Source organism: Marmota flaviventris, chromosome 15, assembly GCF_047511675.1.
Source record: "Marmota flaviventris isolate mMarFla1 chromosome 15, mMarFla1.hap1, whole genome shotgun sequence".
Taxonomy (NCBI): Eukaryota; Metazoa; Chordata; class Mammalia; order Rodentia; family Sciuridae; genus Marmota; species Marmota flaviventris.
In genome coordinates this window covers 74693021-74714758 of record NC_092512.1, presented here as the reverse complement: position 1 = coordinate 74714758, position 21738 = coordinate 74693021, and the positions used below count along the sequence as shown (strand labels likewise).

The following is a 21738-nucleotide window of genomic DNA, read 5'->3' as shown; positions in this document are numbered from 1 at the left end:
AAGAAGTGCATGTAGTAGAGGCGCTGCCAAACACAGGGTGGCAGCACTGAGAACAAAACAGAGCCAAATAGCAACAACACTTGGGATGGCCAATGGAAGCACACAAGTGTGTGTGCCTGAAGTCTGATTAGAAAAAAAGTTCTTAGACACACGGGTGTTTTGGTTTTAATTAAGAAATTCCTTTTAATTCTGGCAGAGGTATCATGCATTGTAGAAAAGCTATTATGAGTCAGCCTCTGAATGGGATCAATTGCACTTCTCTCATAACAAACTGCTTTCTCTTCCTCTTCCTGCACTCACCAATAAAAGATGAACTGAGTATGATTAAATTTAAGCATCACATCAGACCCAATGTTTAAGTTGAGCAATTGCATCTCTAGTATATATTTAAAAATATAACCCAAACTATGATTAAAAGTGCTCTAAGACAGGAATTTAAGAATAGCCTGATCTTGGGAACAGGAGTACTTTTAAAAAAATAAGAAGTAGTTAGAAAGTTCAAGAGTTTTAAAATAAATGTCTGCATTATATTATAATACCCCAAAAGAAGGGCTCTAAAAAAAAATAACTACAATGGTACTTAAAAAAAAAAACCTAAAATATCAATGTAAGCATTAAATACTTAATGATTGAAAAATTCAAATACAATATACATTTACCTAATTACTACTCCATTCATCACCATTTTTCTTTGAAAAATACCTAGAATAGTTGGTTATACCAAAATCTTGTAAGTAATTTTGGCTATTTGAAAAAAAATATTTTTATTAATTGTCAAAGAAGATGTTGAGGAACTTCTGTAGATTGTCAGACTTTTATATGTATTCACTTTGTTTACAAACTTCTAGGCTTAAAAATAGATTCAGATACAAAAATAACTCTTTTGATTAAAATTCATATACTTTAGTAGTAAATCAAGATACTTGGTTAAATGTTTTAAACTTTATTTTATGTGTAATTATATGTACTACTTAATAGTTTTATTTTCATTTCAGCTTGGGTTAACAATTATGGTAATATATTTTTAAATGTGATGTATGCCAAATTATTCCTGATGAATATCTGCCTTTTCTTAAATCTTTTTCTTAGAAGTAAACTGAAGCAAATCACATTAAAAGCTAAACCTAGTATATGTACTTTACAGAGGCAGAGTTCAATCAATTATTTGCATGACAGTAGCTCTGAGGATGCACAATTTTTATGAAGCAAGAAAAAGAAAAGCACAAAATGTCTCTAACCCCGTGTTTGGTGTGCCCTTTCCTTCTTTGAAATATTTCAAACTCTTCCAAATAAGAACTAGTAGGGCTGCTTCTATACTGTTGGTATAATTAACCAGTTTTATTTTATGTCTAATTCTGTTTTAATATTGAAATCCTATGCATGTGAGTAGTGATTTTTTCAAATAAAATACTACCAATATTAGAAGAGAAACAAACAATCTAGATTGAAATTTTACTCAATTGCTACTTCAGACAATAACCAATTTCCTAAACATAGGAAAAAGATTGTCTTAGATTTATTTAGAAAACAGTTGTAAAGGTACAAGGAAAGCAAATTCATGTCTGGGATGCAGCATATATTCAGATAGGCTAGTAATATTTAATATTTATTTTTAAGGTTATAATAGGTCTTGTCCAACTATAGAAATTGACAATTTTCCTATAATATGCAAATTTATAACAAATTTAGTTTTAAAGTAATGAAGCTAATTTCTTTGAAATGGAAGACTTTAAAAGAAATTATATTTAGGAAATGCAAAAAGCAACCTAAGAAAGGAAACACACTCCTATATAAAATGGTATTTTCACTTCATTGCCTAAAGATGATAAAAAGTAAAATCTACTTATTATAAATCATTTAGGGCATGCTAAAAAGCAATGTTGGTTCTATGTAATTCTAGCATTAATACAGGAAAATAAAATCAAGTTATTGAGAAGAATCAAGCAGACTAAAGTTCAATTGGTGCTATGCTGAACCTGCACTCTTGAACTACCTTGTTTCCAAGTTTGATTTTTTAAAATTTCCTGATCAAAAACAATTCAATCAACGTTTACTAATGTATCTTCAAGGAAACAAAACTGACAGCATTTTCTAATTTTGCTTTTTAGCCAAAGGGCTAAATTCCTCATTCTCTAATTGATTTCTAGTCTAATGTTCTCCAAAGATGTAACTTAAAAGGTCTAATGTCTAAATTATTGATTAAAGGGATATAATTTTTAAAAAATCAGATGGCAGCCCTTTAGCTGTATGATTTTCCTGAGCATTAATATTCTTATATTCAGAAACTAAAAGATATGAAGTCATAAATAATAGATATGTGCAACTCCACTATTGGTTTGAGACAATAATTCAGATACTTAATAACTGGAATCTAAAATGAGACTCTCATTTTCAAAAAAGGTAGAGTTCAAGATTCACATTCTACCACCTACAAGGTAGAGGATTCTGATGCCTTAAGGAAAAGATGCCTCCTGCACTCTCAAAATATTTTCTAATACTAAAGACAACTTCTATTCCAGAATATAACACCAACAGGTTTCATTTCTCTTTCAGAAAAATCAATTGTTAATAAATGAGAAAGAAAAGTTCCTTTAATCAGCCACTATACACCTAAAAACATTCAAAAATTAAGAACTTTGTTTGTGAAATGTTGTCTTTATCTTATGAAAAGCTTTTGAAGTGTTATTAAGTCTGTCAGAAATTTAAATTGCCCCAAGGAAGTCCACAGAGCAAACTATTTTTAGACTGAAGTTTTAAAATTTATTTCACTAACTTAAAGTTTTAAGCTTTCTGATAACAGCGAAGAAAACAATTTTCAATAGTTTATAAGGTTCTCAGAACATTTCACTCAGGTACACTTTTAAAATAATCTTCAAAATGTTTTTTAAATAGCAGAAAATGATTTTTCTTATTTTTTTAAAAAATAACTTCAAATAATTACTACAAATTATTCTTCCACTTTAGTTTAATTCAAATCTATGAAGAAGGAAAGGCTTGGGATTTATTTTTTAAAGGACACTGTAAATCTAGCAATTTGATGAAATATTCTCTGATAGGTTCCCCCAATTGTCATGCTTATTTTTTAGTAAAATTATTATTTTTGCTTTATAGTTGGCTATTCTTTACTCACATATGTTGAATTTTAAGTTTACCACAATTGTTATTTTATTCTGAAATTCTTACTTACCTAGTTCTTTACCATCAATTTTGAGCATTTTAGTTTACACTTATGCTGTTGTTATACACTTTCATTGTTTAAAACTCTTATTTTAAAAAGGCATCAAAAAGACATTTTTACTTTTTAACACTTTCACATTTCTAAGTTTTCTATGTTTTAAAATTAGGGAAAGATTCCACTTAGAAACAAAGCAAGGAAATGTTTTAAGCAAACTGCTTTTCCTATTAACCTAGAATATAATTGCATAAGTTCATTCATTCTACACACACACACACATTTCTTAGGTAGTCATCTCAAATTCCCAACACACACTGTGGTTAGTTTTAATACCATGATCCTGTAGTAACTCTGTTTACAAGACATCCAGGGATTTTAAAATACTAACAATTTTAATGCAATATCACACTACTTCACTTTTTAAAAATGAGATATTATTTCTGTTGTATAATATTTTTTCAATTCTTTTTTTTAAAGCAAAATTCTTAGAACAACAAATACCAATACATATACAAAATTAAAAAAAAATGTTCCAGTGTCCTTGATAGTCTCACATCACTATATCCTGGTCAATACCACCCTGCAAAGAGGAGGCAGGGACAGGTGTACACACTAAGTAGAATGTAAACCATAGGCTAGTAGGCCAATTAAAAGTAAAAATCAAATTGTACCTCTGTAATAATTTCTACTAGGCTTTTGTACCAGTATATTTCTCATAACTTCAAATGTTAATTAAGTATACACCCTACACCAGTATTCTTATAAACCATTTTAATCTGAAATTTTTCATTTAATTTATCAAATTAAATTTTATAATTAAATTTGCAAATGAGATATAAAAGTTTCCCTAACATAAAGGAAAAGCATTAACATACTGAATTTGGGTTTGGGCATTTCAAAAAATTTAGGCAATGAAATAGATACAAAAAGCAAGAATTAGTTACCTCTGAAGTGTTCTTATGGTAAAATATAAAAGAATTCTCATGCATGAATTATAAAATCATAGTTAACTTTACAGTTCATCAATCTGATGTACCCTGCCCTTACATTTAACTTATTTGTAAATACTTTTCCAAGGCTACCTAAACACTTACTAATTGGTTAAATATGCTGCCTACATTAATTCCTGTTAAAATTAAAGAAATTAAAGGTTCACCTTTGTTTTTTAGCAATGGCTGATTTTTTTTTTCAAAGTATTCAATGTTCCAGAAAAGGTGTTTATTAGTTTCTTAAAACATTTAAGATCTGGTTCAAGGGACAATTTATAGCCATTTCACTTTGAACATATTCACTATCTTAGATTTTGTTGTACAGATTCAGTTTTCTCCCTTTTCTGAAACTCTTCCTTCACCCAACTAAAGAATCTAAGATGTTATCAAAATTTAAAAAATTACACTTATTTCTTATACATTTGCAAACATATAAAAAAGAACATGTATTCCAAGCACTGTAAGTAAAATTATTCAGGTAAAACTTATCTTGATGTATGTGTGTTTGTGTGCGTGTGTAACAGGTAGTTTTTCACATATCTTGATTTTTCAAAGAATAAGATTCTAAACAAAAAATATTAAAAACAATCCTAGAAGTATGACTATTTTTCATTATATAGTTCAAGAAGCAAATGATTACTAAAACAAAACTTCAAAGATTGCTATAGATATGTTTTAGTTGTCTGGCTTTTCAAATCTCAGTTAATGTAAGAACATTACATTTAATTTAGAAAACAATAACTTAATCCTAAGAAAGGTACATTTCCAGAATACCAAACCAAAATATATTCAGTGACAACAAGGATTATCTTAAAAATGAAGGGAAATTCCTCATATTTGATTGATATTAAAACACAAAGAATATCCTTAAAATTTTAAAACTATATTGATAAAAGAAAATTCACTATTTAGCTTTAAAATGCCTGTTTATTAAAATACTTTGGTTATAATAAATGTATAATATTTTGCCAGTATTAGTCCATACTTATAAAATCATCTTCCAGAGCAGCTAAATTCTTTAGAATTTAGAATAACAAAATTAGGCATATAAATTTCAAATAAAAGTATTAATCTGTGAGGTTTCTCCAAATAAAAGAGCATTTTGGGTATATAATATCCTTAGATTATTTCTTTAAACTGGTATAATTTTATAGTAGCTTCAGACAAAGGATGTTCAACAGGTAATATTTCTAAAGGCATCAAAAAACCTTAACACAACCAATTCAAATTAGGTATTATGCTGTGACCTATCTAAATAACTCTCTAAGGAATTATAGATTTCATATTTGTGCACTCTGAGTGCATTTTCTAATACAGGTAAGTAACTAGTTGTGTAAAACCCAAACAAGAATGTCATAGTAAGGGGGAAAAAAAAGTAAAAAAAAAAAAAAAAAAAGTCCCACAACACCAGCACTTTTATTTAGATTGACAATAACCTAACCATAACTTGAAGGGTCTGAACAATCTAAACAGCTCAATGATTTAATATAACTGGAAGAAATGCTTTCCCTTCACTTTTATAGAGATTGAATTTATTGATATTAGTATCTGGCTTGTCAAAGTGGCAACTATTCAAATCTAAAAGTATCATTTACTTTTAATAGGAAGAAAAATTCTGACCACTTACAGTAAATGTAACTGTCTTGAGCCAAAACAATGAAAATGCAAGATAAACCTCAAAGGTTTTATAATTATTGGTGGTATTCTAAAACCTCTACACAAAAGATTGTTGGGAGGGGGTTTTTCCATTAGTAGATCAATCCCTTTCCAATCAATTTTTATTAGCAGTGGTTCATGGCATTAATTTTTAAGACAAGTTCTTAGAAAGTTTTAATCATTTCCAAAATGAGAAGTCTCAAGATGATGGACTCAAACACTACCACACCAATGTAATATTGCTATGGAGGTATTTACAGAAAGATGCCCAGAGCTCAGCTAGGAACACAAGTTAACATACAATAGACTATGAAACAATAATTTGTTTATATAGTATGGCAAGGAAAAACATTCTGTGTAAAAAGTCTAAAAATTCAGCTTTAACTTTAGTCCATTTCTATAAATCATAAAAACAAAGGAAAATAGGAATTTATCTCAGAAACTCCATATACCTGTGGAAAACGAACATCAGTAACTTCTGTTCAAGATTAATCTTAATCCCAAATAGAGTACAGCTAACAACTCGCACATTTTAAATTTTGAAAACACTGTGGACATCTGAAACATACGGGCTGATAGTATTTTATGATTGATAAACATTTCCTGTTAAGTACCACAAATATATTCAATATAAAAGATGCAAACTGATGGTTCTCAGAATTTTAAAATATTTTCATTTCAAAGCTTCAAAGTTAGAGCATACATATAGGATGGGCTTTAAAACTGACTATGTAAGTAAACTTTTCCATGATCTTGGTGTATATGTTTTCCTTCCCCAAAGAAATGCCTACTGCTTATGATGTTAAAGAATCTTCACCACTCTGTCTGTAAATTTTAACCAGAAGTCCTCCATGTACCTGAAGCCAAATTGAATATTAGGTATTTTACAGCTTTTACAAAATGGCTGTAAATCACATTATGGGCATACATAGCTCTTTGATCTCACTGCACAGAATTCATAACTGTTCAATAATGCTATACCATTATGCCACACACCTTAAACTATTTCCATTTTTCCACAATTCCTTCCAAAATCAGCTTCCAAAGCAAAGCAATGTAACTTGAAAAGTTCCTGGGAGGGCTTGTTACACAAAAGAACAGCTTGGATGCAAACTAAGCTATATGCATATTCATCTACTGTTGAGCTTGTTTATCCCTCCTCTCCCTCCATCCCTCCTAAAGGTGGGTGCATTTGAGTAATGGAAAGAGAAGGCTCTTCCATCACCACACCCTTCCAGCACCTCTGCTTTTGGTCCTCAGAGAGTCTGGGTAGGTGATGAAAACCATAAGAAAAGAGAAGCTGTCCCTTTAAAATGCCCAGCTCTGTCCCACATCCCACGTGGAACCAACATCAGCAGCACTTTGCCATTAACATCAATGTGATGCAAGAGGCACCATCCTTTTATATAGATAAAGTCAGAAAACTTCTACTTAACATTCCTTAGTGAGGATGAACAGGTGAAGCAAACGTGTCAGGAAGGGAGAAACTAAGCAATTCCTTACCCCTCCCCAAAAGGTACTCCAGTCCTGCACTCCAGCCTCTCTGTGCAACATCACCTCTCTACCCCTCCTCTGGAAAGCCCAGTTTAAATAAAGGAGGGAGCCACTAACAAAACCTGAAGCATAAATGCGACGAAAATGCAATCTAAAGCCGGAAAGGTTTATTCTTCCAATCACACATATTAACTCTATTAAGAAAATGGCATCACTTTTTTTCCACCAAAAAAAAAAAAAAAAAAACCAAACCTCACAAAGATCATTAAAAAGGAGTTATAAAATACCAAATATAGTGTTTATCTTATCTCAGATCAGTCCACATTACCAATAAGTTTAGCAGTTTCTGCACTACTACCTCCCCCTCCTTCCCCCTGCTTCTCTTGCATCGGATTTTCACGTTTTCTCATTGTCGGTTGAGTTATAAAAGGCTTTTGCCCTTCGAAAGTTTTAAAAAATAAATAAATATTAACTCCTTGGTCCCTGCAAAGTCAAAATGGACTTCAGGAGAAAGGCGGTTCATACTTTTACCTTTAGCGAGAAAAGGGGGAGCATCCCGGATTTTTAGGGATTTTTTGCGATTTTTTAAAAATTTTTATTTGGTTATATGCCTGAGTTCTCCCTCCATTTTGGTTGTTTATGATACTGACAACAAGCTGTCCCTGCTCTGTGCCGATCTCCTGCTTTCATTTAACACCCCCTCCCCCTCCCCCCCCCTCTTCGCAGCCACACACCCCGGGCTCACACCTCCCCGCAGACCCCGCACCCCGACCCCGACTCGCCCACCTGAGGAAAGGGCAAAAACAAATTCATTTCTCCAGAAAAGAAAAACCTCTTTTGAAAAAGGGGCAAAGTTACCCCAAGTCACTCAAAGTGCCCCCCAAATATTGCCGACTGCGGGTTTCCGCCAGGCCCTTTGGGAAGCGACCTTCCCCCGGGATGTTTTGGTGGAAAATGCGGGGACTTTACTCTCAAAACTGAATTTATATTAATTTTTCCCTTATTTTTCGGGTCTCTAATGTCTTCCGCTCTCGCTGCTGCCGCTGCCGCTGTCACAATATTCACAGCACCAGAGAGGAGGAGGAGGAGGAGGAGGAAAACTTTTCAAACTTTCCAGACCCTGAATAAAGGTTTTTTTTTTTCCCACCGACCTCACCTTCGGGTCCCCAGTCGCATCGCCCCCTGCCCTGTCAGATGCGGCTTCGGAAGTCCTCGCAGCCCCGCTTAATTATTTTATTTTATTTTTTATTATTATTTTTCCCTCTGGGGTCCTGAGCAGGGGCTGAGAGTAGCACAAACTTTTCCTCCTCCTGCCGCCGCCGCTGCTCCTCTGCCCCCTCAGCTAGTCCCATAATTTAAATAACCCTGATATTTCTCCCGCTAAACGCCTCTCCGCCGCCCCGGACCCCGGGAGAACTCACCGCGGGGCTTTAACATCCTCCCTCCGGCCCGTCCGCCGCCTTTACACCGCCCGCGGAATTTCTAATAATTTTTTTCTCATATTTCGGGCTGGACGCGGCGGGCCTGGAAATTGTTTCCTTACGCCTCTTTCCAGCAGCCATTGTAGTGTATGCGCTGCCCCTGCAGCCCAACTTGCAGCTGCCGCTGCCGCCGCCGCCGCCGCCGCCGACGTCGCGCCCACCGCCGCCTCCCCCGGCCTGCTCGGCCACCGCCCCCGCCTCCCGCCGCCCCGCCCCCGGCCCCCACCCGCCGCTGAGCCCGCCCACCTCGCGCGCTCCGCCCTGAGGCCGACCACTAGGCGCCGCCGCCGCCGGCTGCTGGCCTGACGATTGGTCCGTGGCACCCGTCCGTCAAGCCGAAGTGTTAAGAAGCTCGCCTCGGCGCGGGGGGCGCGGCGGGGCGGGGGAGGAGGCGGGACTGCGCGCCCCGCCCCGCCCACTCCTCCCTCCTCGGCCCTCCTCCCGCCAGCTGAGGGCGGGGCGAGGCCCGCCCGCCCCCGCCGCGCAAAGCTTAGCAAGCCTGTCAGTCTGACGGGGCCGCGCGCCGATTGGGCTGGCGACCGCCGGGGAGCGGGGGCAGCACGTTGGGGTGCGCGCTACTTAAAGTCCTGCTGCGTGAGCCATTGACGTGTTTGGAGCTGGAGACGGCCTGGGCGCTGGCGAAGCGGCAGCCCGAGGTGAGTGGTCCCCCGCCCCTCCCTCTGCTGCCGCTACTGGGAAGCGGAAAGAAAGGGGCGCATCTGGGCCGCCACGGGGTCCGAATCCACTTTTGCAGCGCACAGCTGCTCCCTCCAGACCCTGACGCAGCGCGGGCCGCTTCCTGTTGGTCTTCTCGCTACCCGGGTCGTAAAACCGGGGGCGAAGAAAGTGACCCCATACCTTGTCACGGCACCTCCAGGTCTTCTTCATCCTCCTCTCCAGCTTTCGAAACTAGAACGCCCCCCCCCACCCACCCACTTCCCACTTCTCAGCGTTTTCGCAGTCCCGGACCCCCTCTTCGTCGCAGCACCAAGAAAGGTGTACTCACCTATATCCGTTTCCACGATTAGACGCTGACAGGCAGCACCTTGGAAGGCAGCGCGGCCTCGGATTCACATCCTTTCAGTTTTTCCTTCGGCTTGCCTGCCCCATTCCGGTATGCACCTTTGACTTACTGCCCCTGGCCCTCTGCACCCAGCAGTAGTTAAGGTTATGGTGTTTCTGCTTCTCGATTTAGCAGTCGCAGATCCTGCCTAGACTCTGACCAGCCAGTGGGCATGCACGTGTTCAGTAACCTTCCCTTCCTCTTTCCCTTTAAAAGCTACTTGAAGAGGAGGGTGTGAAGTACTGTATAAGAAATCAAGAACTACTTTGTTAAATAGTTTGCTCCTTGGAGTGGATTTTAGAGTTCTGCCTCAGATGCGACCCCTCCTTCAGATCTTTGGGTTTTTTTTTTCTGGCTATCATGCTAGTATTAGAGCCTTGTAACATTTGTTTAGTGCTGTGCCTTCAAAAAGTAAGTAGATAAGGAAGGCCTCTTTAGCTGAGCACTCGATCTGGCCCTTCAGCTTTACTTCTGGCTGTAAATTGACATTCCTCTTCAGTTCCAGTTTAACACATAGGAGATCAGGCAAAGGAGGTGATATTTCGAAATTTAAAGTGACTTGTGCTTATAATTCGGAAGGAAAAGAAAATGAAACGCAAGTAAAAATGCGAATAAACTCATGCAGCAAACGTGATCCGGGTGTGGATATTACCTAGTTGTTATTTTTAAAGAATTTCTGATGATGAAATACAGAGTAGATATTTTCATGTAAAGTAATCAACTTTAATTCTGTGTCTGATCATTTTTGAGATTATTATATACAAGGGTTATTTATGAACAGCTTAGAGTTCTGTGTTCTCACATAACAGGATAGATGTGAAAAGGAAAGTTGTGAATTTATTTAGCACCATTATTTTTCTTAGGAGAAGTCAAGCCTGCAAAAGAATTGTGTTCCATAGAGCAAAAGGCTTCAGATATAATTGAATGGCATCTTGAATTTCCTTTTTGCCAGGATGTTTTAGTTCACTGGCTATTTTCATGTACTAGTCAATGAAAATCACAAAATAAAATTATTTAGTGATTACTAAAAAGTAAAGGACATCAGAATAATCAGACCCTTTCCTGCCCTTCTTTGCAATGACTGGGTCTCTTTCAACCTGGACATCTGATTTTTCCCTTTTCAAGTTTATATTTTTATACTTTTTTTTTTTTTTTTGGTATTGAAAAGCATAATTATCCTAAGTTACAAAGGACTACAGCAGGACTAGAATAATAAATGAATCGCTTCAGCTGGGAAAGAAGATACTCTCAATAATACTAACGTTATACAAACCCATTCAAGTATTTTACTTTTTTTTTTTTTTTGGTCCTTCTAAATGTGATATCCTGCCACAGTGTATAGATATTGTAATAGGAGTGTGAGGTGGAACCTTCTCCATCAAGACAGATGACAAGTTTTCTTTTCCAGTGAGACATAGGCTACAAATTCTTAAGTTCTCTGCCTCTGTTTTTAACATGGCTGAAGGAGAAGGTCGGGGCTGGGTAGAGTCCAGGGACCCTCCCACACAAGAGGTAACTTGAGGCTCTCATTCAGGAGATGCCAAACTATCTAGACCATGCTACCTAGGTTTTTGGCCAAAGACCCCCCTCCCCCAACCTCCCTAACTATTGGTTTTGCTTCTCCTTTCCATGTTCAGAGCCTTCTGAGAAGCTTACTTTATTTTGTAAATCAGCCATCAGAAAAGGGGAGAAAAAAAAGAACTACAGTAGGACAAAACAAAAACATTCAATAATTTTGACTTGGGGATTCAGGGTCTTTATCTGAGCCCCAGGGTCCAGGCTGAGGCAGGGATGGGTAGGCCTTCTCTACTGGTGGTACATTTGCTCCCAGGTGTACTGGGTAACACTTTGTGGAGAATACCTGCACATTTTAGGAGCTTGTCTGATATGATTGTTTTTTTTCTGAATATATTTATTTTATCACTACTGATATTTTTTTTGTGATCCCCTCTATGGCACAGAAAGTTGAGACCATTTCTTTTTTTTTTAAATTTAATTAATTTATTTTTTTAGTTGTAGATGGACACAATACCTTTACTTTGTTTATTTTTATGTGATGCGGGATCAAACCCAATGCCTCATGCATGCTCTGCAAGTGCTCTACCACTGAGCTTCAACCCTGGCCTGAGACCATTTCATATAAATATTCTGACCTCTGTGGTTTTACTGACAAATTCATTTTTTTACTCAGTGGAGTTTCCTGGGTCACAAGACATTATTTGCTGGCTTGCCCTTTGACCCTTAGGAAGAAGGATGATTAAGCTAGAACTAGATTTGGGAGTACAAGGCAAATCAGCTCCTTAGGCTTAGTTCACAGCATCCTAAAATATTGAGGGTAGTTTGTCAATAGTATACCAATACGTTGAAAACAAAAAATCACTTTGAAATAATTTACTTAACTGTTTTTAAAATTTTTTTTCTATGACATTTCTTTGAAGGTAGTTGCCATACCAATTTCAGTTGAACCCTCCCAAATGGAGTTAACTGAAAGAAATGTTTTTTAAAAACTCTATGGCTTTCCAAAATGTCAACTAAACCATAACTTGGCTTTCTGCTATATTGCTGTCCTAGTGTTGGTCACAGAGTAGTCATTCTGGTTCATTAGTTGACTAAAGTTTTTGCTAAGGTGGGCTGTACTGGATTATCCTTTCCTTAATTTATATGCTAATTAGTGTATAATAAGGAAATATTATTAGATTTTATTAGTAGATTTAGTTGCATACACTTAAGGAATAAGAGTAAACCACAATTGAATATAGTTGAACTATCTTTCTCACTGGGCATTAGAATCAAATTTCAGTATATGTATTTCAGTATGGCTTTTATATTAAGGCACATGGCAGTACAAAGGAGAAACATATCCCAAATGCAGAGGATCCATGAAATTCTAAATGATCATTATGCCAGAATTAAATTTTCAGTATTTGTGGGGTCAGTAAGACTTATTGACTTATTTTCTGTCATCCACTGCCTAACAATTTTTTGTCTATCAACCTTCAGTAAGAAGACCTAGGATGCCCGTGGTGACGCACCGATTGAGAGATCCTGACATAAATCCTTGTTTGTTGGTAGGGTGGTTTGCTTTTCATTTTCCTGAGTGTTAAGTTGAAGGGAAAAAAAAAAAAAAACCAGGCTTCTTTTAATTGTGAGCTTCTCTTTTCTGCAGTTGTTGAATAAAGATATTTTTGTACAAAACGTACTCCTGACCAGTGTATTTTATTTCACTAGAGTGTTTTTAGATGTTCATGATTTAGCTAATAAAGATTCTTCTTTAATTTTGCTTTTTTGTAAAATATGCAAGCCTTTAGTTGGCACTATAAAACTAGAGAGGCGTTTGTAAGACTAAAAAAATCTTTAGTCCAAACATGGAAAACTGGAAGGCATCACATTTTTAAGTTGCCACTGAAATTTGTGGTTTTAATAGCACTGGTTTTATCATGTCCTTGAGACAACCTGGCTGAGAGTAATTGGCTGATAATAGAAAACCTACTTTAAGCCTAAAGGTTTTCACAAAGTTGTCTTATAGAGAGGATGTTTTATTGTAATAATAAGCTTGTATTTGCATTAATTTGGTATGATTTATACTCTCTTGTAATTTTGCCACCCTTGTACAATGCTGTGATTATATTGATGCTATGAGGAATTACATTGCCTGACCTTATATGCATTTTTCAAAAATATGCATTAAATATTTGGCATAGAATACAGCTTTGTTCTGTATGTTAGATTTCAACAGTTTTATTAAGTAAATCTATTTAAATAGAACACATTTCTTAGATCTGTGAAGCGAATAGCATATCTGTTTAGTTAAATCGTACTTTTAGGTAACTTCTCATAATCATCTCTTTCACTTTGAAGTTTGTCATCCAACTTCCTTCCAGTTCAGACAGCTTAAATTTAATTCCCAAATGGCACCTACCCTCTTTTAAATTCATATCCCTGTGTTCACTTTGGTTTTGAAGTGATATTAATAATAACTATTAAAATTTCTTACATAATAGAATACTTACTTGCGTAATAGAGTAAATAATAGCCAAAAATGTACTGAGATAAATGGTGTTAATTTAGGTTGCCTTGATGTAGACCACTTATTAGCAATTTATTTGAAATCTCAAAATCAGCATTAAAGTCAAATGTCAAATCAGAGTAAGAATTTGGAAAATCCAGGAGAGCTGTACTGAGTCAAGAGACTTGTTTCTCATTCTAACTGTGCAGCAGTGGTTTGGTGGATATTGTTCCTTGCTACAGTTTCTGGATCACATGATCCCAGTTAGTACTTTGGCTCAGACTCCTGTGATCAGATATTCAGAAAACTGGCCTAGACTATGAAAAGGAAGATATCTACTCCAGCAGAATAAATTCTTGGATAGTTGGCAAGATTATTCTGTTTTAGTGTACCCATTGAATAAAATGACCCATTTTACTTTATCTGTCTTGGGACAAAATAGCTTTAAAGTTTTTGTTTTCAGGCCTTTTTAATATCTCATTCTACCTTTTAAATAATGTGTTTCTTACATATTTAAGGAATCTGATGCTTCTAGCAGATGTATGGATGAAAATAACTATGATAAGGAAAGATGTTCCAGTTACTTCTTGAAGTACAAAAACTGCCGGAGATTTTGGGTAAGCCTAGCTTGGTGAGCTTTGTTTTAAAACCCATCGTTTCAGCATGAAACTGAGGCCCATAGTCTTTTCCCAGTGATGGCCATAGGGAAACAACTTTTCTTCTATCCTCTGTATGTATTTCAGTCCCGAAGGATCCTAGAGAACTCTTATTAATTATTTCATCCTATTCTGAGGTATCTGAATGCAGTTTTAATATGTGAGTCTTCCTAGGTATATAAATCTGCAGCCCTAAAATAATAACCTTGTTGTAAATTTAGTTTTTCTGAAGATGAGCAGAACATATAACTTACTTTGCTCTCATGTCATATTAGGCTTCCATTTCTGCCTCCTTTGCCACTACCATTCTTGGTAGTTAAGGTTCCATTTTCCCAATGCATTAATATATAATTTGTTTCCCTGCGCACTGGATCCAGCTACCTCCTTTTAAATGGACTGTTGGTTTTGTCTAGCAGTTATACAGTAGTCTTCTTGGTGAACTGTATACACTCTTATGCTCTTGTACTCACACAGTGTGTCCCCATTTCAGTTACTATTAGCATATTTCTATGAGAATAAGCAATTTTCTTTATTTATTTTTTTTGTTTGAAACATCAGGAGTCCCAGAACTACAGTTTGGATTTATTTAACTTGATTTTCAGAGTTTTTGAGAAAGCAGTAGCAAATTACTGGCAAATGATTAGCATTTCATACATGATTGATTTTGGTTTCTTCTTTTTTGCCTATACACAGAATTCCATCATGATCCAAAGAAGACAAAATGGAGTGACACCATTTATGCCCACAGCAGCAGAAAGAGATGAAATCTTGGGAGCAATGGGGAAAATGCCTTATTGAATGTTTACTCTAAAATTGTTTATGTAAACTAGAAGATATTTTTTTTAAAAATGTACAATTACTATAATCTTTTAAAACTTGACTGGCCTTACCCAGACAGATCTGAAGATTTACAAGGAGAGACAGAATTAAGGTAGTTTTGTGTCCTCTGTATTTGTTCTCAATGCCATGATAATATGTCACTGCCACGCTGCACTTCCAGGAAATAAGGAGGGTTAGGAAAGACTATTGGAGTTGAGCTTCTCTGCTGGGTCTCAAATGAAAGTTTAGATGTGAACAAACAAAGACTTAATGGGGCTGGGAGGTAGTATTTCCAAAGAAAGGAAATGATGGGAAGAACAACATGATAGAAGGAAATCTTGTGTTTCACCTAGAGTTTGAAGTGTGTAAAGGTGAAGGGGATGAGTGGAAAGGTGGGTTGGGGTAGGTGTGTGGTGGTTCTCAAACCTCAGGCTTACCCCTAAAAATCTCTTTTCTTCCTTGACTCACTCATCTTTGTTTAAATAAGGCTAGTACATTCACTAGGGGGGAAATGGGTATAGAAAAACTGTTCTAAATAAATGGCATGAAAAAGAACTGGTGTTCTTTCTTTTCTTTCTTTAAGGAAAGGCTTAGGATCCTAGGCAACAGTCCATAAATTCTGGGTAACCTTATGAAACTGTATTATCAGTTTTTGAACTACAGAAAGACAAAAAGAAATGGGTTCCCCTGGAAGGATTTCTGTTTACAGAGTGAGGTAGACAAGGAAGGATGTGGGGGCTTATCTAGTGAGCTCAACTTCATTTTGTGATATAAAAAGAGTGAGTTTTCAGTTTGGTGCATTGTATAGCATATATACTTGCTGCCTTTAAAAATCTAGTTTGTTTCATTTACAGAATAGTTTTGTAAAGAGACATTATTTAATAAAATTTAATGTAGACAACCAGTGAAAATAAATTGCCGTGTCCCTTCTTCTCCTCTGATCCTGGATCAAGAGCATTGTTTTAATGACTGCCGACAATCAACTATCCATCTGAGTCCAAAACAGTTCAGAAGTTTTTAAATTATATGACCTTGATTGTTAAATGTGATTCTATTTGAATAAAAAAATGGATTGTTTCAAAAATTCTTTCAATTTTTGTAATGTTGTAGAAATAATGGGTTAAAATAGGACCTGAAGGGAATTATGTCCTATTTGTGTGAGAAGCATTTCAGTACAGGCTTGTTTCAGAGTTTGGAATTTTAATGTCACCTCTTTAAATGTACATACTAGTTATCAATATTCATTATGTAGCTGTTTGTCCTGATATAGCTTTTAAAATTTCCATTTATTTGTTTTAACCACTTTTGCCTTATTAATAAGCATTTCAAATATAGACATGAGTGCCCACCTTAACCACCAGTGTCCTTCTTGTGTGAACATTCATTTCTTCCTGAATATATACCTATAAGTTGAATTGTTGGGTCATGTGGTAACCATTAAACCTTTTTATTTTTTCTAGGACCTGTTTAAACTGTTTTCCAAAGTGGTTGCACTGTTTTTTACAGTCCACCAGCAGTGTGTGAGAGTTCCAGTTTCTCAACATCCTCATTAACACTTGTTAATCTGACTTTGATGACAGTCCTCCTAGGGCTAAACTGTTGTTTCCTTGTGATTTTGCTTTGCATGTCTCTGATAGCTAGTAATGTTTGTTGAGCATCTTTTAATGTGCATATTGGCTATTGGTGTATCTTTGGAGAATGTCCCTTCAGATCCTGTGCCCATTTTGGACTGGGGAGGGGTACTAGCGATTGAACTTAGGGGTACTCAACCACTGAGCCATATCCCCAGCCCTATTTTGTATTTTATTTAGAGACAAGGTTTCACTGAGTTGCTTATTAGCACCTTGCTTTTGCTGAGGCTGGCTTTGAACTCACCATCCTCCTACCTCAGCTTCCCCAACTGCTGAGATTATAGACATGTACCACCATGCTCAACATTTGCCCATTTTTAATCGGGTCATTTTATTTATTAAATGGTAAGAGTTCTTTGCATATACTAGATACACAAAAAAATCAGATATACAGTTTACAGAATTTTTCTCCCATTTTGTGGTTTGTATTTTCACTTTATGGTGACCTTTGAAGTACAAAAGTTTAATTTTGGTGAATGTGAAGCTGTACAACATTAACCTTTTAAGTCAGCAGAGTATTTATTGCCCTCTTCACGATAAAATTCCAATTTTTTCTTTTGTTGCTTTTGGTGTCATAGCTAAGAAAGCATTGGCTAATCCAAGGTCACAAAGATTTATACCTGTTTTCTTCAAACAGTTTTATGGTTTTAGCTTTCACGTTTAGGTCTTTGATCTATTTTGAGTTGATTTTTGCATATGGTCTGAAGTTGGAGTTCAGCTTTATTTATTCTCTGTGTCTATGCAGTTGTTCCAATACTATCCATTAAAAAGACTGTTCTTTTCCCCAATTAAATTGTCTTAGCACCTTTGTTGCAAATCAATTGATTTTTTTCCCTTATACTGGGATTGAACCCAGGGGTGCTTCAACCCCTGAGCCACTTCCCCAGCTCTTTTTTAATATTTTGAGACAGGGTTTCACTGAGTTGCTTAGAGCCTCACTAAGTTGCTGAAGCTGGCTTTGAACTCATGATCCTCCTGCCTTAACCTCCTGAGCTGCTGGGTTTACAGGTGTGTGCCACCATGCCTGGTGCGAATCAATTGATTATACATTTGTGAGATTTTTTTCCTGAACTTTCTATTCTATTGATCTATGTATTTCTACCTTTATGCCAGCACCCCACTCTCTTGTAGCTTTGTGATAATGGCATAGCTCTTTGATGGTTGGTTTCTGTGAATGTTTTCTGTGAAGTATCTTGATGACAAACTAATTTCGGAATTTTTGATTGGCAAATTCTTAACATATATTTAATATGTAATGGCTCCACCCAGGAAAAACTGTTTAATTCAAATCTCTCTTCAGTAATTCCCTGATTCTTAGCTTGCTTCTCTACACAACGCTGGTAACTTCAGTGTGCTCTTCTTATAACCTGATTGTGCAAGATCTCATTGTATCACCTTTGAGAGGCAATATCTAAATGGTTTCTTTTACCACCACTGTTAAATTTGTCACTCTTGTTTTTCTTCAAATTTTGCTTTTAGGAAAGTGAAGCTTGATAAACTAGTGTCAGAATGCTGTGAGAAATTTTTATATGTCAAAAAAGTAGAAGTTGTTTACTGCGTTCATGTTCACTGTTTTAGAAAGCATCTCATTACAAATTCTCAATATCTGGGAATCTGCATCTGTAGTATGTAAAAGCAACCCTTTTAAGAATCACTCATCTGTGCCTTCTTGGGAGAAATAAACAGTATCATTCATGGTTATACCTTGGTCTGCATCTAATGTGTAATGAATGGCCAACAAATGTGTCTGTGTTTGGGAAATGGGGGATTTGAAAATTAAAAAAATGTATCAGTTCAAACAATGCAAAAGGGTAGGTAATGCATAATGAATCTGCCCCAGCAGCAGTCAATATCAAGAGTTTTCAAGACTTTCCGTGCATATACGAGCATATCTGTATGCATTTGCTTTGCAACAAGGAACATCATAGTACATGATATATATAAATTACTTTTTTCTCTTGATGATGCAGTTTGGGATATTCTATTAGTGATTATAGATTTATTTCATTACTGTCAATGATTGAAGTTTCCATTATACAGAATACCGTTATTGAACCAATCTCCTACTTATGGGTATGCTATTATGAACAAGGTTGCAACAATCAGCTTTTTATCAGGGTCTCTGCCCTGTATATTTTTATCTGTAAAATAATCCTCTTAAGAGTGGAATTCCTAGGTTAAAGTTTTCTGCAGTTTGAACTCTGTAGATATTGACATTTACCTCCAAAGAGAAGTACTGCCATAAATAAAGCCTGTGAGTTTCTTTCCTGACACCCTCAGTTCCACTGGTATTTTAAAACTCTTTCCTCTTGTCAGTCTGATGAGTGAAAAATGGAACTGGTGTATTCATTTCCTTTGCCCATTTGTTTTTAGATTGTTGGTATAAATGATTTGGGAAATTTCTTGTGTATTAAGGAAATTCCTCTTTGTCATATGTATTCTGTATAGTTTCCCCAGTTCCTCTTTTTGTTTGTGGCTTTTTAAAAATTTTGACACAGTGTTCTATGTTTTTATGTAGTTTAATCGATAGTCTTTTATGGTTTCTGGGGCTCAAAAGTATGAAATAGTCCCAGTACAAATATTGCTATTACAGTTCAATTCTGCTCAGTGAATATTTGCCAAGTGCCCATCATTTGAGGCTAACAGTGTAGAGGAGTGTGCATAATAAGGCAACACCCTAGCCTTCAAAGAACTTCACTGTGCTTCAGGGAAGAATGAAATAGCACCATAATAGGAATCATAGAAAACACCTATGTGAATGTGGAGTCTTAGAAAGCACAAAGTGACACTCACAGGTGACATATTTGAGAACTCCTTATTGATTAAAGCCAGAGAATGCAAAGGAAGGTAGCAAGAAAGGTAGAATGGATTCAGATTATAAAGAACCTTCAATGCTGGTTTTGGTACTTTGGACTTCATTTATAAAAGCCATAAAGGATTTTGAGATGGAGAGCATCTAATCCATTTTGTGCTTAAAAATTTCTGGAGACAGAAGTTATTACAATGATCTTGGATCCCTGAAACCAACTTAAATGTTAACTCCCATCAACTCTTGTACTACTCCAATTCCTTCTCTCTATTGTACCAGGTGAATTTTCCTAAAATGGGAATGCAATAATTCCTTCCCTAAAATTCCAAAGACCTGACCACCATCTCAGATTAATTCCCAAATTCCTTGTCCTGATTTTAAATTTCCTGAGATCTGATGTGTGAAGCAGGCAGCTTGTAGGAAGTTATGAAAGGATTTGGTTTTGGACCTGCAAAACCTAGCCCCTGTCCTCTGTGATCTTAGATTTCAAAAGAGAGACATGAAAATAACTAAATCCCTGCTATACACAGTATCTTCCTGCCACCTTTACCATCCCTAAGTGTACCCTGTTTTCTGAACTTGAATCGCTCTACCCAAACTGCTGGAAGCTCTATCTCCTCTCTGTTGAGGCTCAGTTCACATGTCATCTTTCTTAAAGCCTTTATGGCACCCCCACCCAGAATTTATAGTATTTCTTCATTCCACCCCATCTCTACTATGGCATTCATACCAGGTGCCCTTGGTAGCTGGGTACACAGATTTGGTAACATTAGACAAATGAAGTCTCTTAAGTGTTCTCTAATTTTCCTTCTTGTGTTTTTATTTTGCAGAGGAAGAATAAGGCAATAAAATGTAGCTTAAGCATCAAATGCTTTTTTTTTTCCCAAAAGGGAAGCTAACAGAGGTAGAAATGTTTTGCTTTTCAGTTATAAACACAAGAATAATTTCCATTGACAAATTTCAATCTTAGGAGTGGTTGCTTGTGTAAGACAGTGCTTGAAAGTCCTGTGACTGTATACAGAGTGGTTTTGTGAGACCTGGATCCAGTTCTGCCTTTGCATTCAGCCCCCTGAAGTCTCTTGGATTTCCCTCAGAGCAGGTGGGTTTTTCTTTTGACAACTGGATGGTGCTATTATGCAATGAAATGCCAAGTCTGTTCTTCGATTACATTTGAAGATCTATTCACCTACAAAAAGTTTTTCCAGTCTACAATAGTGACCCAGGTTTTTGCAATCAGTTTTTCTGCTACTTTTATCTCTGTGTTTGATGACCACAAGCAAGTAGGCTTGGGACCAGCTTGAGTTTCTTCCCCAAGTCCTGGTAGTCTTCCTAGAAAAGAAAGTAAGAGTCATTTCAAAGCATTACATTTCATTATTGGTGAGCTAAGGGGAAGGGAGCAGGCTGTGTACAAGGAAGTTCAAGCAGGGAAAGAGGAAATGATAGAGACCAATGAGATACTGAGAAAGAAGAGAGTGATCCTATTGAGGGCAGGACACCAACTGTGGATCACAATGATCCATGAACGAGAAACAGTCATTCACAATGGAAATAAAGGTCCTGATGCCAGAATCTAAACTAACTAGTTTAGATTAGGACACAAATAAAACATGGCAGGATTTGGAAAGTGCATAGCATTTGGGCGTGAGATCTGGCCCTGCCTCTTATTACCTGGATAGTCTTGAGTCAATTACTGCATTACTGAGCACTTTTCCTTCTGTGAAACATGTACTTAAGAAAATAACAACTTACAGGTTATTGTGAAACCCAAAGAAGGTCTCCCATGTGTTGTGCAAATAGACATCATTAATATTCAAAAGGTGTACATATAGATATCGATTTATTTGTAATAAGGGAAAGCCTTAGCAAATTCTTTGTCAACTCTGGTAAAGCATTAATAGTGGCTACAACAATTGTCTTATTTGCCTGTCCCCTTAGACCTTCCTGCCTCAAATCCCCCAT

The 21738-nt window shown here is 36.5% G+C and overlaps 2 protein-coding genes across 5 annotated transcripts in view; one reads left to right on the top strand and one right to left on the bottom strand.

Annotated features, from left to right (window-relative positions):
• Positions 1 to 8903, bottom strand: part of Plag1 (PLAG1 zinc finger) — a 44878-nt gene extending 35975 nt beyond the window's left edge. For all 3 annotated transcript variants that reach the window (XM_027932922.2, XM_071602354.1, XM_027932923.2), the window contains exon 1: positions 8736 to 8903. The gene's annotated coding sequence lies outside the window, so the exon portion shown is untranslated. The remainder of the gene's footprint in view (positions 1 to 8735) is intronic.
• A 449-nt stretch (positions 8904 to 9352) lies between these two features.
• Positions 9353 to 15894, top strand: Chchd7 (coiled-coil-helix-coiled-coil-helix domain containing 7). 2 transcript variants are annotated; one of them, XM_027932896.3, is made up of 5 exons: positions 9353 to 9451; positions 9824 to 9909; positions 12859 to 12926; positions 14383 to 14481; positions 15214 to 15894. In XM_027932896.3, exons 3-5 carry the CDS (start codon positions 12873 to 12875, stop codon positions 15316 to 15318), a joined length of 258 nt encoding a protein of 85 aa, XP_027788697.1. In that variant the 5' UTR covers positions 9353 to 9451; positions 9824 to 9909; positions 12859 to 12872; the 3' UTR covers positions 15319 to 15894. The 2 variants fall into 2 exon arrangements, with proteins under 2 accessions (XP_027788697.1, XP_027788698.1); XM_027932897.3 differs by lacking the exon at positions 9824 to 9909 and having other exon boundaries at positions 9372 to 9451.
• The last annotated feature ends 5844 nt before the right edge of the window (positions 15895 to 21738 follow it).

Bases quoted from the DNA above. Each gene is read 5' to 3' on its own strand.
- Chchd7 (XM_027932896.3), top strand. From the start codon at position 12,873: ATGCCCGTGGTGACGCACCGATTGAGAGATCCTGACATAAATCCTTGT. The intron at 12,927-14,382 runs GTAGGGTGGTTT...TACATATTTAAG, and splicing joins ACATAAATCCTTGTTTGTTG to GAATCTGATGCTTCTAGCAG. The intron at 14,482-15,213 runs GTAAGCCTAGCT...GCCTATACACAG, and splicing joins AAAACTGCCGGAGATTTTGG to AATTCCATCATGATCCAAAG.